Source organism: Triticum aestivum, chromosome 5A, assembly GCF_018294505.1.
Source record: "Triticum aestivum cultivar Chinese Spring chromosome 5A, IWGSC CS RefSeq v2.1, whole genome shotgun sequence".
Classification (NCBI taxonomy): domain Eukaryota; kingdom Viridiplantae; phylum Streptophyta; class Magnoliopsida; order Poales; family Poaceae; genus Triticum; species Triticum aestivum.
The window spans coordinates 477,140,203-477,155,670 of NC_057806.1; the positions used below are offsets into that span (position 1 = coordinate 477,140,203).

The window sequence follows — 15,468 nt, forward strand, 5'->3', positions numbered from 1 at the left end:
ACTCTTCCGACATGCCAGAGCTTCCAAACTAGTTGGATCAGTCACATTGGCTACAACAATGACAAACGCCCCCATGTAATCGTCTAGTTGTTTCTACAGAAGGTTGCCGCCGCTCCAACAATGCCATCCCGAGAGAAGGCGCCATCAACATTCACTTTAGCATGGCCCGGACTTGGTTGAACCCAACGCCTCCTTGTTTCCCTGTTTGCCGGTGAAAATTGCACCCGAACAGTTTTAGCTTGAATTGTCCCTAGCTCGAACAAGTATGACTCAACGAATCGGTGATTTTGCTCAGAACTTTCGAATATACTATCATAGATTGCCTATCATCTCGCAGTCCAAAATTCCCACAAGGTAACGATCATCCTTGTAAACTCCTCTTCCGACAAGGTATCATTCATGAAGAACAACCATTGTTTGGCATTTTGGGCTCGTTGTATGAAATCATATGTTCAGTTAGACTTGCACCCGATAATGCCCAAGCGCACATTGCCACTATACATTCTAGAAGTGAATATGTGAATGGTGCCATGAATCGGCGCAACCACAAAGAGCGCATGCACTAGACGTTGACAACTTCCTATGGTGCAAAACATCTGCTGAAAGTATGGACTGGTGAGCAAACCACCACACAAAAATATTCGGTTTAGAAGGAACCGACAGTTTCCATAGTTTTGTCCATGTTTTTGCTACTTGCTCCGAACTGGAAGAGCCTGACACACCCTCCAGCAAATTCTCACGACTGATCTTTGTCTCCACAAGCATCTGGTAAGCTGATCTGATGCTAAACATTCCCTTTTATTTTCAAAATACCAAGCCTACAAATCCTCTATGTTACATGTACACAATGATATGCTAAAAACTGCCTCTACATCCATAGGTAAAAATACTTGTTAAAAGAATAATTCATGAAACCCTGTTGTAGGAGAACAATCATTTGGAGCGTCATCGGCCCAGATGCCCAGACACTACTGGCGCAAGAAAAGACCGAGGATAAAAACTTGAGGATAAAACATTACTGAATTCACCAGTTTGGGGATAATCTTCTACGATGCTCAACTTTAGAATGCTGATGGTAGTAGAGTAGTAAGAGCAAGTACAATAAAATGACATAAGCATGCTATAAGAACTTAAATATTATATCTTTGCTTAATTGGATGAGAGAGAATGAAAGCGGGCTGTAGAATGAGAGCCAGCTATAGCTCGAGTCCCAAGGCACTTAGTGAGATTGTAAGGTGGGCCCCTCATTAATAAAATGGTACATATTTAAAATTTACTATCGTACATGCCAATTATTAGGTTGGCTTTATATAACATAACAACTCTGAATTGTTGGCTATTTTATTAACCACGCTCTAAGACGTGCATGAGATGGATCCAATAAAGGACTGGCAGCCATGTTCAAAAGCGCGGAGGACATGCCATGCCTTTGGATCTAGAGAACCGAAAAGTTGACGACTGTACTCATACCAAGATTGGTCTGCCAAACGTGTGACATTCCTAGATCCAAAAGGCTGTAGTACTAAGCAAAGCAGATGCGTTTCATCACAAAAGAAATAAAGCGACAAAGGGGAAAAGATCTACTACACCTGAGTGATGTACTAAGCAAACTGTTACCCCTAAAAAAAGAATAAGCAAGCTGTTTGGAAAAATTCACGGCACAAGTCGATAGGCTTCTTTTGATAAATGAAACTATTCCTCAGCTCGCTATACTCAAACCCTTGCCATTTCCTCGATTCCCGTTGAGAAAACAATCGATTGACCATTTTAGGACCTATTCTTCAGAATATAGAGGTATCGAAGCAAGCGTGTAAAAACGTGTCCATTCAAGACCAATTTCGAAAGAAAAAAAAGTATCCATCCAAGACTATCGTCTAGTTTGTTTTCTCAACGGGAATAGGATGGCTCCCATTGGGCTGGTAAAGGCAGGCCTCCAGGACGAGGTCGAGGCCCAGCAAGGCCTACCCGCGAAGTCAGCAGCTATCTCGTCCTCGTCCACGCCATTGGGTTTGGTTGACGCTACCTGCCGTGGCGCGCGGCGGCACCGCACCGATCTCCTCTCCCGCGAATCGCCTTCCCCCGATTCAAATCGAAGCTGCCATTGCTGGCCTCGATCTCCCGCGTCGGCTCGGCGGCTCCAGGAGGAGGTGAAATTCCAACCCCGTGGTGGTAGTAAGTCGGATCTCGCCCCTCCCTTCCCTCTCGGCGCGCACTTTGCGCCCTGCTGTTTCTTCCCGTTAATGTCTGCACTATTCATGACCATGGATGATGTGCATGTGCCCTATCCTAGGTACAATGTCGACTGCTTCATCATCAGCGGCTAAACGGAAGGGCTCGCCCGGTGAGCATGACGATGATCCCTAAGCCCAAGGCCGCACGCGATTGAGATCTTCAGCGCCGGATCTTCCAAAGGTACGCAACGCCAAGCCAGCAGAACGCCGAGGAGGATTCCCAGCTAGCCGATCGAATACGGATATTCACTGCCAGCCACTCTATTTCAATATTTTGTTGGAACTGTGACCTAGGCTAATTGTAAGTTGTGACAACATTATTTTAGGACTCCACTTACTGTTAGTCTCAGTTCACTGTCATTCTTGCTGCTTAACTGACGGCCTCTGCTTAACTGAGGTGGTTCCTCCTTTCCTGGGTCACGAAATCAAAGCCAACAAGCTGAGCAATTTCGATTGTATCTTAGTCGCCGAAGTAAAAAGGAAAACAAGACGTGATAGAAGCCAGAAGCAGTACACCTACGCACTTTGAGAGCTGCAGAAGCGCAAGTGTGATATTTCACTACACTGTTGAAGTTGTTACCGCAACCATGGTTCTGCAGGGAAAGTAGTAGATGGTGTGCTTCTCCACATTCTGTCCTAGTTTCAGTGTTATGCCTTTTAGGAACAAGTAATACCGATGTTTACTTGTTTATTAATCAACATTAAGTCACATTTTTTTAGGAAAGACACTAATAACACAGTTCTATTGCATATGATCCTACCCCCCTGGTTAAAGGATCCACTTGCTTAGCTTTTCTCCTGTTCTTGTGTTTGCAGGACATCTGGCATCATATACTGTCCCTTCTGCCACTGGCAGATGCTGCGCGAGCTGGCTGTGTGTCTCAAACATTTCGAAGCTCCTGGAGATCCCATCCTAACCTCACCTTAAGTATGGAAACGCTGCGCCTCGATGGAGATACATGCAGAGAAGATAAACTGGCACGGGTTTTCACCAAGAGAGTCAACCGCATTATGAGAAAACACTCAGGCGGCGTGAAGACATTCAACCTTAGTTATAATTACCTTCGTTCTTTTCTGGACACCAGTTATCTCAACAGGTGGCTTGAGATTGCTGTTACTACGGGGATTGAAGAGGTCAAACTTTCAATGCCTCTAGGACGCACCGCGGTTCGTTACAAGTTCCCATGCCCGGTTTTATCCAACGGGAGTGGAAACTCGATTCGACATCTTCACCTCAGCCGTTGCGCCTTCCATCCCACGGTCGGGCTTCGTTGCTTGACAAGGCTGTTTCTGTTGGAGGTGCACATCACGAGAGATGAGTTAGGGCACCTTCTGTCCAATTCTCTTGCTATGGAAGAGTTGTGTCTCAATAGTTGTCATAAGATAATTCGCCTCAAGATATCTTGCCTGCTACATCGGTTCAGCTGCCTGTCAGTGTTTCATTGCAAGTCTCTGGAAGTGATAGAGAATAGAGCTCCAAATCTTTGCTTTGTTCGCATTGATGGTGCTGTAGAGAAACTTCCGGTTGGAGATTTATTGCAAATGAAGAGACTACACATGTTGGATTACTACGAATCTGACCTTGTTCATGATGCTCGTTCCAAGCTTCCATTCATTATGCCAAATCTTGAAACCCTCAACCTATCTTCGGCTGGAGAGGTATATTCTCAAACTTTAGTTTTCCCATTATTGTTTTTGCAAGGATGACTAGCAGTAGATTTGATTGTCAGAGACAGGTATTGTTTCATATATATATATAGCTGTAGTCGTGCCATTGAATATGTTTAACCTTTTTTAAGGGAAGAAAGTATTTAACCAAGATCTATATGCAGATGTTTAATACACCAATCTTAACTGTCAGATTCCTCTTCCTGAAGAACCTGCTGATTGATCTTAATGCAGATAGGGGGGCTTTTCCCCATCCTATGATTATTTTTCTCTAGCTTATTTCCTGGATGCTTGTCCTGTTCTGGAGAAGTTTGTCTTGGGTGTAAGTCACTTCTCCTCTAGCTTGCAACCATGATATCAAGTATCTGCATGCTGTGGAACCATTTAACTCGTGTGTTGCTCCTATGGATGCAGGTATCACAGACTCGAGTAAAGCATGAACTGATTTCTGATGGATACATGAACATGAGAAGGATGCCAGGACATCTCCATTGCAGCGTCAAGAATGTCAGGATAATGGGCTTCTGCTCTGCAAAGAGCATGGCCGAACTAACCTGCCATATTCTTGAGAATGCGACTGCACTCGAGCGCCTTACCTTGGACGCCATATACGACAATAGTAGTTATGGAGACGCTGAAAGATGTTGTGTCGGGGAAAAAGGTGAATGCAACCCGAAAAGCAGGAGTATGATCATGCACGCCCACAAAGGGCTGGGGGTTATTGGTAAATATGTCGTGGAGAAAGTTCCCTCCACGGTTCAGTTGAGTGTGAAGAAGCTCTGCAGCCGTTGCCATAAAATCAAATCCAAGGGGTTTAGGTATGGTAATCGGACTACCACTCCCTAGCGTCCTATCGGGCGTTGAATGGGAGCTTCCCCTTGAGAATGCTTTGGTCTTAGTTAATTTTGATTTGTTTCCTAGTATTTGTTTCTTAGAATCACGTCCGGTCTCCTTTTCAAGAACAAATGAGGCTATTTTGAAAATAATTTTGTAAATTATGTTTTTTCTTAATGAATAATTTATTTAGTAAGATATGCTTTCCATGATGGAAGCATGTTTTTGTGCACTGGAAGCATTCTTTTTTTTGACAAGACCAACCGTTTTATCATAAAAAGACATGGATTGAACGAAATTTTATATTATCTCATGGAGGAAAGTTAGTTCTCCTCAAGTCTATGTTGTTCAAGCTATTTTACATATGCTATGTCTGCTTAATCCTTAAAGAAACTCGCAAAGGAATCTTTGATGGGGTGACGAGGACAAACAAAAGAGGACGCTGGATGACTTGGTGAAAGATATGTGTCAAAAACTCAAGGAGTGGTGGATTTTCATGATATCTATTGTTTCAATTTGGCGGCGTTTCATAAACAAGTGTGGTGTCTCCTCGAGGACCCAGACTCTCTTACTGCCACAGTCTTGAGAGCCAAGTATTTTTTCGGAAGGTGATATGTTGAATGCAAAACTAAAAAAAGGCCAAGTATTATGCGGGAGTCAATTTCCGAAGCATGGTTAAATAATACTAGTAGTTGGGAAGATGCGTGGATCCCAAATTGTGTTGATAGAAGAGTTATCATTTGTTGATCCTGCTATGGGATTAATTTTTTTTTGAGACAATGCTATGGGATTAATAGGAACTATTGTTTTTTATGGGCCAAAGCCCATCTATAATTCAACACTTATTACTCCTCGATGTTTTTTATGGGCCAACTCATTCGCGGTTTGTTTTGTCGGACCTAAGTACCTGACAGTTTAGCTAAAAAAATTACCTGACAGTTTGGAAGCTTGACGTCTTGTGTGCCAACTGCCAGCAGAGTCTGAACTCTTGGGGCTTGCAGTTTTGCACTTCGAGCCTTTAGTAGACATTACCCTAACTGGCCTTATGAAGGGTTGTTTGAAATGGGTGTATTTTGTGTGGCCATCGGTATTTAGTTCGAACTTAAATTAAATACCGATGGGTACAAATAAATTACATCCATTTCAAAGAGGGCCCAAGCCTAAGTCAATCCCTCCCAATCCCGAATGCGACGTATCACTCATACCCCTCTCCCTCGACGCTGGCGAAAAGTGCATGGAGGACATTCTACCCTCTCTCCAGCGCTGGCGAAAAGCACATAGAGGACATGCTACGTCTTCAGATCTACGCAAAAGTAAATGTCTGCACTCTAATTTACTACTCCCTCTGTTCCTTTTATAAGACATTTAGACAATTCAGATAGCAGAAAACAGGTCAAGCGTCACCTGTCCAAAACGTCTTATAAAAAAGAACAGAGGGAGTGCACAAGTGCGTAAAGGAACATCTTAGGGCCCATAGATTAAGTGTAAAATGAGTGTGTTCCCCAATATTTAGCGCAAGTTTGAACTGAATACTGGGCAGCACATAAAATTTACATCCAATCCAAGCAGGGCATTAGTTAACAGTGATGTCATCAGATATGAGATCTTTAACGTGTTGAGATAAAACTAGGATGGCTGTTAATACTCCCTCCATTCACAAATATAATATGTTTTCCATATCTCAATATGGACTACATGCGAACTGAAATGAGTGAATAAACACAATTAAACATGTCTATATACATCTGATTCATAAAAAATAGCACATCTTATACTCCCTCTGTTTCTTTTTAGGGAAACGTTGCCTACCGGTGGACCGACCGAAGCTTCGGCCGGTCGCTCGCGCGCCACTCGATCGCGAAGGGATCTAGCGCTAGGCCAATGTTTTCCGTTGTTTGTTTTTCCTTTCCTCGGCCCACCCACGTGCCCTAGGCCCACCATGACTGTTTTTCTTTCTCTCATCCTATCTGGTGCGTCGTACTCTGCCCTCCATTATCTTCTTCCCCGCGTGGTCGTCTTCAAGTTCCTTCTCCACAAACCGATCGTTGAAAAGCTCCGACATGGGGGTTGGGAAAAGGAGCTGCAACCGGAGCCCAGCGAAGATGCATCTGTGGGAGAATCACCACCGGCCAGCATGCGACCATGGCGGCCGCATGCTGGAACCAGCGTCGCGGCATGCTGGAACCAGCATCATTTTTTGCTACATGCATTCATGGCGGAGCTACAATCCGCGACGGCGGAGACGAGTGTTTGCTGCAATCGTCATCAGTTTTTGCTACGACCGGCGAGAAATTTTGCTACATCCGTTCATGCCAGAGATGCGACTGGGTTGGGACGGCGACGAAGATGTTTTTTTGGCTACCACCGGCATTTTTTTTGCTACAACCACGTTGCGTTTGTGCTACAATCAGCATCTCATTTTGCTACAATCAGCTGCAACCGACGCGGTCACCACGCTCGCCGGTTGCAGCTTTTCGAGAACATGGATGAAGCTTTTCAATGTACAAACACTTTCAAACTGAAAAAGCTGCAACCGTTACCAAAAAAGCTCCAACCTTAATTAGATGAAAAAAGCTTCAACCAAAATATGTACAAAGTTTTCAATCGGGCATTGCTCCACGGAAAAAGTTACAAACGTTCACAGATAAGCTTCATTTGTAGTTGAAAATAGCTTCAACCCACGAGTAGTCCAAGCAACATTCGGCGAGGATGGAAGTCGTGGGTTTCATGCTACATGCTACAAGCGGTCCTGGATTTTGCTATGACCGGTGTCATATCTAGCTACAACTGCAATCATGGTTTGCTGCGTCGAACAACGATGCATTTTTTTTGCCAGAAGTGAAGCTAGATTTTTTGCTGGAACAGGGTGAGCGAGAGGTTGCAACCACGAGGTATGTGACCGATGAGCTGCGACTGGACGGGCATGAGCAGCGGCAAGCACGCCGGCGAGCTGCGGCCGTCGCCACCGAAGCTACGAGCGTCGCTGCCGAGAGCTGCAACCACCGGTGCAGCTGCTACATGGGTTGAGGCGGCGACAAGGACAGACGACAAGGATGGGGACCTGGCAACGAGGACGGGGACCAGCGACAGGGACGGCCGACAAGGGTGGGGACCAGCGATGCGGGCGGCCACTGGAGAGCGCGTGGCTGATGAGAAGCGGAGGGTCCTTTTCTCACGAGCCTGAGGGAAGAAGATGACCTGGATGGATAAGGATCTAACGGCTTGGGAGGGGCCGATCGGGCGGCTAGGGTAGGACCGGCCGAAACGTTCGGCCGGTGCGCTGGCGCCTAGCAGTGCCCTTCTTTTTACTCCGCATATAAGATTTGGTCAAAGTCAAACTATATTGACCAAATTTATATTAAAAAAACGAACATCTACAATACTAAAACCATATAGTATGAAAATATGTTTCATGGTGCGTCTGATAATACTGATTTCATATTGTGAATGTTTATATTTTTTAATATAAAGTTAGTCAAACTCTACAAAGCTTGACTTTGACCAAATCTTATATGCGGACTAAAAAAACGGAGGGAGTATCAGTTTGCTGAAGTAATATGACAAGGACAAGTCAACAAATGAGGAGAATCTGCGTGACTTTACATTTCAATGCCAATATGCCATAGTATTCATCTCATTCTTTTCTGCTTAGTTAGGTTCAACTCACGTGTTTTGCTCATAAAAAACAGTATGGCATCATGCTTGCTAAAATCAGAACTCAAATAGTCAAATATCCTGTTAACATATCATTCGTCAGAGAAAACATTGATTGCGTGAAAATGTAAGCTATATTTTCTCAAGAAAGCAGGAATTTTCTGTAAACAAAGTTGCAACGGCAGTATTGACGCACACAGTACACACACTTCAAGGAAATCACTTGTGAAACTAATAAACCTGATGAATTAAAGTATTCATAATTGACATTTACACTAAGTGTCACAGGAAAAAGAACACTGACAGTACACTAGGGGGGCAATGAGGCATGGCCAAGAATGTTCATCTGCAGTGATAGATTTCAGTCGTCCGAATTTCTCTTTCCAACAAAGGTGGCCCAGTTCATGAATTATTCCACCCATAATCTTTTGAGAAACCAATAACATCGTTTATCTATGAGGAGTACCTTGGTTTCTTTCTATTTTACATAGGGGTTCTGGGTATCACACAACAGGTTTGGGACAGGTGCTATATCCAGATACTCATCTTGACCCCTCTGATCTACCAGTACAAGGCATTCCACAAATATCAGCTAGTAATTACATCAGGATTTCACCTGATACAACACGGAAACCATGAAACGGTCTATTCAGTTTGAGACCTCTCCTGCAGTCACACAACCTTTCCTCAGCCACTTCTCCAACAGAACAAACTACCGTACTGGTTCAGTTAACACTCCTTCATTGATCATAAGGAATAAAGAAACAGTCATTTCCAATGTCCTATGCCACTAACCACTACCTATAACATTGTTTAAGCATTATCTCTATGTTTTCATGTTTAGAATTGCTCATGATCTCGTGGGCAAAGATAAACGAGATGGTAAACCATCTTGGGCTTTGGTCACCTAAACTTAGGGCTTCTAACAATATGGACTCCTTCTGGGGTACAATGTATCAGAGCTGCTGTAAGCCAACACGTGCAGCAGCTGGAGAAGAAAGCAACAAATGAGGCAAGGTCTCCTTGACATTGTACATAATGTAGGGAAGCTACTAGGAGATCCTTAAGATCATATACTCTTTGGTTGGTTTGGGAGTTGGAGTTGGCCTCTTATTTGAGTCAGGATAGTTATTTGCTAGTTTATCCTACAAAGAACATGTGTCTTATCTTATGTTATTTCGCCATCTCGGCAAGAATGAATAAACCAGTTTACCACAGAGAAGTGGCTAGCTGGGAATGAGCCACTAAGGAACGAATAAGTGAACATATAGAAATTTTAGGACAGATTATGGAGTGGAGTAAAAATGCACTGGGAAGGTGCAAGCCACCATCTCTCTCCTCTTTAATTACCCCACCTCCAATGAGCTAAGTGCATGTAGAAAGTGAGGAGACCATGTGTTGAATGTTATTGGTCTTGATTATTGTGTGATGAGAGAGAAGCATTTTTTTCTACTTCAAAATGCATTGGGAAGATAGAAGTACACTCTTTTGTGGACAAATTTTGAATGTCAAACGTCCGCGAGGGAGTAGATGATTTCACTCTATCCCTTTACCCTCTACCCGTGTCCGCTCACTCCTTTTGCCCTCCCCTCCCTCCCATTCCTTTCCTCAATTTGGCAAATACCAAACTAGCTGCACAATAGAGTACAAATAAAGAAGAAGGGACTACTGTTCAGAGTTAATAGTGCCTTGATAGTGATAGTGCATGTGTGGAAGGTTTGTGTTGAACAATTGATAGCCGAGTTGACATGAAACAAATCAATGCATTTATAAGCTCTGGGAAGTATGAATAAAAAAAGAAAATAACTATAGTAGACATAGTGCAAAGTTATTCCTGCTGACTTTACTATCACGCCTAACTAGCTACTAATCCAATAACCAGAGCAATTTTACCACCAACCATGGTGTCAAGAAATAGAATGGGGTTATACATCCTTCACAGGATCAGCAAAATTCAAGTGTGCAACTGTTCATGGTATCTATTTTAACTCTTTGAGTTACACAAAATGATTCATCACAATTTGCAACAAATGTTCAAACAAACTCTACTTCAATCACACAAACTCAACTAATTGTTCATATTTTATCAAGTAGAAATAAAGGCCAAGCTTACAGCATATCCTAAGACTCGAATTTCATTTAGTAATCTACACATACTATTTACCTGTATCTTTTATAAAGATAGGGCCTGATCATTTACTGAAGTAACATATCACGTGTAACCTTTCTTCTATCGACAGAGTGTCCACTCATCATTGGAAAAGAAAAGGAAGAGAGACAATACCCAAGCCCTCTAAAAGCAAGCATCACCTGTAAGTTCTAACAAGCAAGCAACATTTCAAGCTGTTCAATGCGACAACTGATTTATTCATTTTCTGCAACAAGTCATATCAGGCGAAGAGAGACAGGTATAATCAGTCCTAATTACGCTCCCGAAAGCATGTAGCAAATTATGACCAAGGAAATAAAAAAGGGACGCACAAGATAATACAATGCCGAGACATTCCAAAATATTTTAGGGACAGGGCATTTGGAAATGTATACGGCATCTGCCATCATCATCAGATAAATTTTAACAACAAAACAGAAACAGAAACATAATGTTCAGCCCAGGTCCCATCAATATCAGATTGGTACATCACAAGTTCACAACCAACCCTTATTGGAATCAAAACAGAACAGAAGCAACCTAGGTTTCGAGGAAGACCTGGGGCGCCCGCGCGCGGATCACTCTGACAGGGCGTCGGCGGAGGCGGACGCGGCGGCGAGCTCCTGCTGCTGGAGGCGCTCGAGCGCCTTGTGGTGCGCCCAGGTCTCGAGGGTGAGGTCGGGCTTGGCGTTGAGCCCGACGCCGAGGATGACGACGGTGAGGAAGGAGGTGACGTAGCAGGGGAGCTCCCAGTCCTCCCACTTGCGCGACTCGCCCGGCGGCGGCGGCGTGCGGTTCATCGGGTACCCCTTGGGCCGCACCTCGTGGCCGGGCGTCGTCCAGCGGCCACCGCCGTCGCCGTGCCCGCCGCGGAGGCGCGCCGCCGCGCTCAGCCGCGCCCGCAGCATCCCTCCCGCCGCCGACGAGATCGCCCGCATCGTGCCCGGTTGGTGCGTGTGTGCGAGGTGGAGGATTGGAGATCGGAGAGAGGGGTCGCCGATTTGGGGGCTGCTGATCTGCGGAGACGATGCTGGCTGGGGTGTGGACGCTCACGCTGCAGAGAGTGGTGTAAGTGGGCTGGACTTGGTCAGTGTTGGGCTACACTATGAAGAAGTGGGTGATCTTTAGTGGGCCGGAGGTTGGACCGTAGCAAGTAATATTGTCACTATTCTCTCAAAAAAAAGTAATATTGTCACTAAGGACTGCCGAAAAAAATATGAGAATTCCCTCTCCAAATGAGATGTGAATATGCTTCAAGCATATTTTTTCAATATTAGATTTGTGTGCCATTTACTACAGTACATTTAGTCGGGTTGTTCACTTAGTTACTATAGCTCTACCCTCTCCAAATTTTTTTAAGAACTTTATATATGTAAAAATGTACGAGAATATGCTTTAAGATTGTTTTACAAAAAATAGCTACATATGTAAATTATCTCCTAGATTTTGGTCGCCTCTTCACCTTGGTACTACGGCTGCTCTTTTGCGAGTCATGATTTAATAAAGCCGGCATATTTCTTCCACAAAACTATTGTACAACATGTGTTGTTAATCTCAAATACTGATAAGAAATTCCTTTGTCAATATATCAGCAAAAACTTCTAGAAACTTCTACGCTCACATCTGAAAAATGGATAATAGCTCCATCTACTTGACCTGGCTTTTGATAGGGGAGAAATGATTCTGAAGCATGAAAAAAAAAAATAGGACAAAACACAAGCCATTGATCAGCTCTTTCAAACACAGCATACTAAACTTCATTATTCGTCCATTTTAGGTGGAAGGTTCACTTGAATAAGTACTGACAAGTGCAAATCGGCTCACACGAATCAGCTCTACAGTCTTGAATTCAAGCCCAGAACACAGCCAAGCCAGGCAATCTCCTTCATATATGCAGACAGCAGAAATGAGTACATCATGCTGTTTGGGATTGGATCGTTTATTTATACTCTTCCCAAAAGAATACCCCATGTATGCAGAAATCAACAAAGTGTGCTGTTTTGAATTGGGATCTTTTATTCAAAGATAGCACACAAAGAATCGTGGCTTATTCATCGTGGATACATGATACATATCGACATAAGGGTGAGATTCAGCTGGTCCGCTATTGAACATCCAGCGATTGCCAATCGTGGAACGACAGCCCGTCAATAGTGGATGGCCGGAAGAGGAGCGGGTTAACATCCCACCCTTCCAGGCTTCCTCTCCACCATCTCATGCTGACATTGTCAACCTCCAGGCCTGAGATGTGCTCCAGCATCATACCGCCAGTCTTGTGCTTCACCATCTTCCGGCATCCAGGTCTGTAGTCATACAGGCCCCCAGTGTAGTTTGTCCACCTCTTGTAGGTCAGCTCAACATTCTTGAACTTCAAGTTGCGAAGCAATCCGTGCTTCGATCCAGCCAGGAAAACACCGTTTTCTGATACTGATGAGATGTTGATGAAACGAACATCTGAAATGGTGCCTTCTTTGGAATCAGGGTGCCTTGGACAGGTAGTGATGTAGATCGGTTCAGCTCTCCCCCACCATGAAGGATGGTAGTACCTAGTCCGCATTTTGATGTTTGAAAATGTCACATCACTAACATTCCCTGCAAAATTATGTATCTCCAAATCAGGATGCTTAAATGACCCACTAATTAAAGCAATAGCTCAAAGTACAACATAGGATCACTGCTAAGTAAAAATTCAAGGTGCCAAACCAATTCAACACTTTATCCAGAGACAAATTTAAGCCCAAGCACTAACTGATAATTATTTCTATTGCTTGGGCTAGGAGTGGAGGGGGGCGGTGCCCCCCACCCCCCAATGCCTCAAAGTGGCAATCAACATAGCAGTTTTCTTTAATAAGATATTCAGTTATGCCGCCTGATAGTATGACAGTTCATTGACAATTGGAAGCAAAAAAGGCAATACCTCCATCACGGATCTGCATTCCAAGTCCTCGATGTGAATCAACTATAGTAATGTTGTCAAAGAGCAGCTTCTCAAAGTTGAAAAAGCTTGCACTTCCAAATTTGATAGCGCACGATTTAGTACGGATCCAGCAATTTGTTGCTGTCAAGTTGTAAACAGGCCCTGTGCTAGACTTTGGGCAGATCGCATCATCTCCGGTGTCTATGTGGCAATCGGTGATGACCGTGTTGTTTGAATCTTCGATGTCAATCCCGTCATTGTTAGGAGTGTCGAAATCCCCGTATATAGAGACATTGCGGATCACCGAGTTGTCACACCTGACAAGATGCAGGCTGCAGAGAATTCAAGCGTATCAAGTAACCGTTGAAAGAAAATTTCCTTTTTCTAGTTCACTGATTGTACCAAAGTGTGTTTAAGTCTGTAGTGGACATATGACAGGTAAGAGCTAATAACAGCAACTGATTGCAAATGTGTGTAGTTGGTTAACTACTAAATATCGCCCAATCCTACCTAAATATCGATCTGTCTCGAGTGAACCCACAACAAGTAACAACTAATAACAGCAGGTGATGTTGAATGTGTGTACTTAATTGATTCTAGTATCATTTGAGTTTAGACTCCAGACATCGTGCAAGGATTAGACAAGTCAGTGCATTTACATGACTACACTACACTACATAGGTTTTGCCAATGTATCTTCTATGAGTTGGATCAGAGCGAAGCTAGGGAGCAAGAAGAGCTGACCACCACAGGGCCGGCTGGTTGAGGGTGATGTCATGGACCGCGACGTCCTTGGAGTCGATGAAGCCGACGAGCCGCGGGCGGCACTCGTCGCCCAGGCAGTCCCCCGTGGCGTTCCAGCTGACCATGACGTTCTTCTGCGCGCTGGGCGTGACCACGAAGGCGCCGCCCTGGCCGTTGATCTCGCCGCCGCCGGTGACGCCCGCGCCGGTGGTGTTCTCGGCCAGCACGACGTACCAGCGGCGGAACTCGGGCGGGTAGTCCCGCTGCCGGGTCCCGCCCAGCAGCCGCGCGCCGGGGGCCACCTCGAGCACCACGCGCGAGCGGAGGCGCACGGTCGCCGTCAGGTAGTCCCCGGGCGCCGGGAGGAGCACGCGGCCGCCCCCCGCCGCCGCGCAGGCGTCGACGGCCGCCTGGATGGCCGCCGTGTCGTAGCGCGACCCGTCGCCCGCCGCGCCGTAGTCCGCGACGGAGAAGACGCGGGCGGGCGCGGACCGCGCGGCGGCCGGGAGCAGCAGCAGGAGGGCCGCGAGCAGGAGGAGAGGGGGTGCCGCCATTGCGGTGTTGACGCTTGTGCTCGTCCCCGAGCTAGCGATGGTGGAGCTGCTGTGGGAGCATGGGGTGGGAAGGAACCGCACGCGAGGCGCTCGGCTTTTGCGGTTGGATCGGAGGACATGTCGCCGTCATGGGGAGGAGGAGGAGGAAGATGATGTGGGGGCGAGAAAGGGGTTTGTTGCTGAAAGCGGGTGACCGGATAAAGCTGTTGCAGAGTGACTCGGAGCTGATTGGAGTCGGACCGGCTGTTTTTGTGCGAATCAATCGGAGCTGTTTTTGACTTGCTTAAATGAGTGAAATGCACTTGAAATAGTAGTTTCTGCCCACCTGTTCTTCCTGAATTGAAGCGGGGATATTTAGAGCATCTCCAGTCGTTTGCCCTTCAGAAGGCATAAAAATCGCCCTTTAAGGACGAGCAGACGATACAATCGGCGTTGGGGGCGATTGGACGTCCATTCGTTGCCCCCAGGCGTCGAGATTGGCCCAATTTTTAGCCCACTTTCGACGAATAAATACCTCATATGAGCAAGAATCGGTCCATATTCGGCGTGGTTCGTCGTGGCTCGGCGTTCAATTATGAACATAAATTTTTTTATCACATAGTTCATCACAGAAAATCAAATAGTTCAATAAAATAGTGCAACAACAAATAGTTCAACAAATAAAAATTCATATTTCATCACACGTCGAGCCCGGCGTCGCCCTTGAGCCTCCATATG

At 45.3% G+C, this 15,468-nt stretch overlaps 3 protein-coding genes across 6 annotated transcripts; 1 reads left to right on the forward strand and 2 right to left on the reverse strand.

The window, feature by feature from the left end:
* The first annotated feature begins 1,977 nt into the window (after positions 1-1,977).
* LOC123107247 (uncharacterized) lies at positions 1,978-4,929 on the forward strand. 4 transcript variants are annotated; one of them, XR_006451627.1, is made up of 5 exons: positions 1,978-2,172; positions 2,291-2,412; positions 3,048-3,890; positions 4,134-4,221; positions 4,314-4,929. XR_006451627.1 is itself a non-coding variant. In XM_044529243.1 (4 exons), exons 1-3 carry the CDS (start codon positions 2,843-2,845, stop codon positions 4,172-4,174), a joined length of 957 nt encoding a protein of 318 aa, XP_044385178.1. In that variant the 5' UTR covers positions 2,435-2,842; the 3' UTR covers positions 4,175-4,221; positions 4,314-4,929. The 4 variants fall into 4 exon arrangements, 2 of the variants coding, with proteins under 2 accessions (XP_044385178.1, XP_044385179.1); XR_006451626.1 differs by having other exon boundaries at positions 1,979-2,172; positions 4,064-4,221; XM_044529243.1 differs by lacking the exons at positions 1,978-2,172; positions 2,291-2,412 and adding an exon at positions 2,435-2,845 and having other exon boundaries at positions 4,064-4,221.
* Positions 4,930-10,872: 5,943 nt separating this feature from the next.
* Positions 10,873-11,589, reverse strand: LOC123104157 (uncharacterized). The gene has a single exon (XM_044525914.1). It carries the CDS (start codon positions 11,472-11,474, stop codon positions 11,115-11,117), a length of 360 nt encoding a protein of 119 aa, XP_044381849.1. The 5' UTR covers positions 11,475-11,589; the 3' UTR covers positions 10,873-11,114.
* A 943-nt stretch (positions 11,590-12,532) lies between these two features.
* Positions 12,533-14,931, reverse strand: LOC123104158 (probable polygalacturonase). Its single transcript, XM_044525915.1, has 3 exons — positions 14,198-14,931; positions 13,454-13,785; positions 12,533-13,128 (listed from the first exon to the last, which is right to left on the reverse strand). Exons 1-3 carry the CDS (start codon positions 14,749-14,751, stop codon positions 12,641-12,643), a joined length of 1,374 nt encoding a protein of 457 aa, XP_044381850.1. The 5' UTR covers positions 14,752-14,931; the 3' UTR covers positions 12,533-12,640.
* Positions 14,932-15,468: the final 537 nt, after the last annotated feature.

What these genes read in the sequence shown, in the direction of transcription:
- LOC123104158 (XM_044525915.1), bottom strand. Translation starts at nt 14,751, where the DNA reads ATGGCGGCACCCCCTCTCCTCCTGCTCGCGGCCCTCCTGCTGCTGCTC. An exon ending in AACCAGCCGGCCCTGTGGTG is followed by an intron (nt 13,786 to 14,197) that starts GTCAGCTCTTCT and finishes AATTCTCTGCAG; the next exon opens with CCTGCATCTTGTCAGGTGTG. An exon ending in AATGCAGATCCGTGATGGAG is followed by an intron (nt 13,129 to 13,453) that starts GTATTGCCTTTT and finishes ATAATTTTGCAG; the next exon opens with GGAATGTTAGTGATGTGACA.
- LOC123104157 (XM_044525914.1), bottom strand. Translation starts at nt 11,474, where the DNA reads ATGCGGGCGATCTCGTCGGCGGCGGGAGGGATGCTGCGGGCGCGGCTG.
- LOC123107247 (XM_044529243.1), top strand. An exon ending in ACCTATCTTCGGCTGGAGAG is followed by an intron (nt 3,891 to 4,063) that starts GTATATTCTCAA and finishes ATCTATATGCAG; the next exon opens with ATGTTTAATACACCAATCTT.